The sequence below is a fragment of the Phaseolus vulgaris genome, chromosome 7, assembly GCF_051622355.1.
Source record: "Phaseolus vulgaris cultivar YP4 chromosome 7, ASM5162235v1, whole genome shotgun sequence".
Taxonomy (NCBI): domain Eukaryota; kingdom Viridiplantae; phylum Streptophyta; class Magnoliopsida; order Fabales; family Fabaceae; genus Phaseolus; species Phaseolus vulgaris.
The window spans coordinates 43373547-43378263 of NC_143504.1; the positions used below are offsets into that span (position 1 = coordinate 43373547).

The 4717-nt window shown below is 32.5% G+C and overlaps 1 protein-coding gene across 1 annotated transcript; it reads right to left on the reverse strand.

Moving 5' to 3' along the window:
• Positions 1–1131: 1131 nt before the first annotated feature.
• On the reverse strand, positions 1132–4513 carry LOC137828760 (protein ABA DEFICIENT 4, chloroplastic). The gene is made up of 6 exons (XM_068635444.2): positions 4260–4513; positions 3413–3647; positions 2121–2221; positions 1708–1836; positions 1534–1622; positions 1132–1457 (listed from the first exon to the last, which is right to left on the reverse strand). The coding sequence occupies exons 1-6, from the start codon at positions 4302–4304 to the stop codon at positions 1310–1312; spliced, it is 747 nt and encodes a 248-aa protein (XP_068491545.1). The 5' UTR covers positions 4305–4513; the 3' UTR covers positions 1132–1309.
• Between the last annotated feature and the right edge of the window lie 204 nt (positions 4514–4717).

The window sequence follows — 4717 nt, forward strand, 5'->3', positions numbered from 1 at the left end:
GAATGACATATTGCTGATCTTAAATACTTGAACTAATGTAAGTTTATTTTATTGAGTTGACAAGAAAGTGTAATTCAATATGATATATTCTTAGAATTTGTTTAAAGAAAATGGAGTATAACTTCATGATAATAATTGATGACAATGAAGAGGAAACCAATTAAATTAATAAGCTTAACGGAACAAGATAATGAGGTAATACTATAATCTAATAATATCCATTTTATATATTTGTCTTCGGCTAGTTTTCTGATTTCAAAAATATTAAAAACAATGTAGTGTTTTTATTTTAATTTTTCTTTTCTTTTAAGTTCTTGTTATATCATTTCATGCTTTATCTTTTATTTTAAAATTAATAGTGTAAAGTTAATGTAATTCTTAGTATTACCCCAAGTCCTAATGGATTCATCACTATTTCTAAAATGATGTGCTTGTTAGAAAGTTAATAGTGAAATAGTGAAATATCTGAAGTTGATATTTGAATGTTGTGTTTACTAGGTCAAGTACTTTTGAATCTGACTGAATTAAAATGTTTATAACTTTGAGTAGTACATGAAAGGTAGATGCCCAGAGTGATGATGTTAATTAAAAGAGAGAATTTGTTGAAAGTTTATTTTGCAGCTTAAAGGAGATAGATCAAATACCTGATTATTTTGTCCCAACTCATCTAAAATTGATTTCCCTAAATATAAATAACATGAAAATAAAAAAAGAAAAATTTCAGTATTAAGGATTCTGTCCCATTTGTAGGTGAAACATCTCCCAAAACCATTGGAGAGCCAAGCACCAACTTCTTGCCAACAACCATACTACCGATTCATTGGATAGGGAGACTCATTTTTCAAACTACGTAAACACTCATTTTCTTTTAAACACATTCTTACCTAACTATCAGAGAAAGCAAGAGATATTTCATATATTTTATTTTTGTTTCCATAAAGTATTTCTTTTGTCAATTCTTTTTATCTTTTCGAATTCAAATATTTTAAAGGTTGGTAATTACAGTCCATATAGACATATCAAAGGTGCAGTCAATTTTTTTTCTCTGCACAATTAGACTGTTATATTCAAACTCAATTTTAATTTTCAGTTTTTAAAAAGTAACCTTTTTTATAAAATGATAGTTACTCCTTATTTAATTCTATTCTTTTTCCATAAATCTCAATTGCCTCTTCATTCAAGGCCGTTTGGACCACCTTCTGACAGATACAAGGTGCCTAGAAAATTCATGAGTCCAATTCAAGACATGAGTTGGTCACATTTTTTATTGAAATGAAATCCTTGTTGCCTCGGTATTAGCAGGTGTCCTCTATACACCATGACCCTCTTTTGTGGCAGGTTTGGTCATGGCTTTGGTGATGACATGAGTAAGAATCCCAATGGGGCAAAAGAACAAGCAAAAAGAAACCGAATGCCGAGTTTCAATCTGATTCTTCAGTCCATCTTGAAAAACATGTCTGAATTCATAACCAGAAATAGCATTAGACAAATAAGTAAAGAATGAGAAACCAAGAGAAAGATAAAATGCACGACCTTGCAGCAAAAAGATCAACAACCAACAGGTGAATCCAGGCAGAGGCCAAAGTCATCTCACTGGAGAACATTCTTGCTATACCAGGCAGCTGCATCAAGTATTTACAGTTATCAGTTGGATAGAAGAACTCTTTTGGGAAGAAAAACTTCATTGCTGAATGCATTCACACACACCTCTGGTAGCAAGTATTTACTTGCAAAAATCAATCGACCTGTCTCAGGGGTCCAAGAAAGGTACAATAAATATGCATAAAGAATCCCAAGCACTACATATGGTAGACTACTCTCCATAGACTTCTTGGTCTGCATTTTTGCACTTAAGATGAATAAGGAAAGACATGAAGTATGAAATCAGAAACCCAATAAAAGTTTACCAGAAAGAAGAATATCCAAATTCCCCACAAAGATTATTTACTACTACAGAAAAAGGGTACAAGTTTTTTTTTGGTGGGGAGAGGGACATAATTATATATATGTATATATATGTAAATGATTTTTGCATGTTTAACTAAACAGACATGTAATAAAGCAAACATGTTGCCAATGAATCGGGTCATAAATTTTTTCTAATGCAGTTAGAAACATACTAGAACAGAATTTGGAGCTAGAACCATAAGTGTATAAAATGGGAGCACAGCTACAGTTCCAGCTGTAAATGCAGTGCTTGCAAGTTGAGATCCTATGAAGCCTGAAAAATAAAGGTAGAAAAGTGAGTATCAGGAAAAAAATATACTGACGAAAGAATTACTCATTGCGATTGCTTTTACAGTAAAATAGCAAAATATTAACCTTTAAAAGCAAAACTTTAAAACCAACCAGAATGAATGTAATGATCGTAGGAAATTTAGACTACATTTGTTAGTCAATTTCCCCCTTCCCGGGGTAACAAAGAGAAAAGTAAATAAAGCAACTCCTTTCTTGTGGAATCAAGGCACAAACTACACAAAAGAAACTTACAAGATTGGAGCAGGTATAGCTCAATAGCTTCAGTGAAACCTGATGCTTGCATACCTTTCCAAGAATTTGAAAATCTGCTTCAAGAGCAGGACTAATAGCAAGATTTAAATTTTAATCAAAGAGCATAATCAAGTGCCAAGCATGTTACAACAAGCTGTTCAGATTCGATATTAATGAGCTATCTGTCCAAACAAAATAACTTTCTTCAATGCTATCAAATTCAAAGTTAGATTATGCTACAAAATAACAAAAAACTTGGAACCACAACAGCACAATAGCTGAAATCGACAGCCACATGAATGTGTGGAAGACTAAAGCAAAAGGAACAACTTAAAATCAATAACTGGTTCCTAAAAATTTTCAAAAAATAAAGCCGAGCAACTTAGTTAAGGTTAAACTAAGAACAAAAACAACACAGGGTGAAGTCATGCAGACAATGTATAGATATTTATAGATCTCAGTAGTTTCAAAGTGCGTGTATATCATACAGTAATTTAAGTTATAGATATACTGACACAAGAGGTAAGCTAACCATGTAAATGCATTCTGTGAATCAAATCCTTAAGTTGTGCTCTTTTTTGAGATAAACAATATTAATTCAGAGGTAAGACAGATCCAACAGTTTTTTAATAAGAACCAAAATATATGAATGAAAAAACAGCTTGCACCAATGATATTTATATAAATCAGAATGCAGTGAAATTTTCCAGGGTCAAAATGAGCAACTTTAGAGCAAAGAGGCCTAATTACAAAACCTCCAATTTCACCTGTAAGTTGCTTAGAGACACGGAAAAGTGTCACCACGTGCAAATGCAAAACACCAGAGACTTCAATTGGTTCTTAAATGAATTTGGTCCAACACAAGACACACGTTATTTTCAAAATGAGTTTGAATAGAGAAGAAGTAGTGTGAGAGGATTACATGAAGCTTGCATTCGACTCCTTTTTGGATAAGGAAGCAATCCTGTAGCATTTGGTTTCACAACAATTTTGGATCCTCCTATGAAACTCCTATCTCCACTTAAGTTGACCCTTGGTAAATTTCCCTGCAATCTTCCACTCCCTACAATGTGTCTGTTACAAAGCTCAGACTCATTACTTCTGAAAGAGAAGCAAAAATTTTGCCCCTTCCCAACAGAACCACAAGGTTTGATAGCCTGCCGAAATGAAAGAATTAGAATACCAATTATAAGCATAGTTAATTATTAAGCCCAGAAAATACACCTTATGCTATCCATATATACGAATAAATTATATTGAACTTTTTTTAGAGTGGAAATAACCGGGTTGTGCAGATTATTTTTTGAATGACAGTTCAACACGCAAGCACTCTTTGAACAAACCCATAGAACTGAATGAATTTAGGGTTTTGAAGACAAAAAAAAAACAGTTTTTGAAAATCAAACTGTTTTTTTTTAACTCTACTATACCAACAAGCTCCTAGTATAGATCCATGCAAAGCAAAACAAACAAACCACCTTGTTATATCTATAAAAAAAATCACAAATGCCCGATTCGTTAGTAATGCTTAGGTGGTTCAAATACACGCAAAATGATCACTTTCAGTCTAATAACCATTCAAAGTTTAAAACTTTGGAGTTCAAACGTAGGGAATAAAACTCCAATCTAAAGGGTAGGGGCGAATGAGCAGAAGCCCAGAAAAAATAGCTGATAAACAAAAGGTATGGAATGAGCAAAAAGGTGACAGAGAAAGTGTATATAAAATTATAAAGCAATAACAACAATAGGAAATGAAAGAGAAAGTGTACCTTGAGTGTCAATGGGGAATGGGAAAGGCAAGAAGAGAAAGACATGATTGAAGGAAAAGCAAAAGAGGCAATAAGTGATTCTGTAACAGTGGCCACTTCTTCATATACAATAGTAGTGTGAATGAAGAGTGACCGGATTTGGTAGAAAGAAGAGAAAAAACTCAGTGGGGCATTGGAGAAAAGTGAGGAACTCAAATAGTTGGAATTGTATGGAAGAGAAGAAGTAAAGGCACTGGAAGTTAACAAAAAATAGCACTGCAATGCTTTTTTTTTTCTTATTTCTTTTACAAAGAAACAAATTTTATCTTAAACACTGTAACTCAAAAAGTATTTTCTTAAAATGGTCCACTGGCGAAATTATTTAGGAAATCAACAATAACATGCTTGATTGATAAAAATCAGTTTTTTTTTTAAATTGAGGTATAATATATTTATTTTATCAGTTTAAGTTATTTATT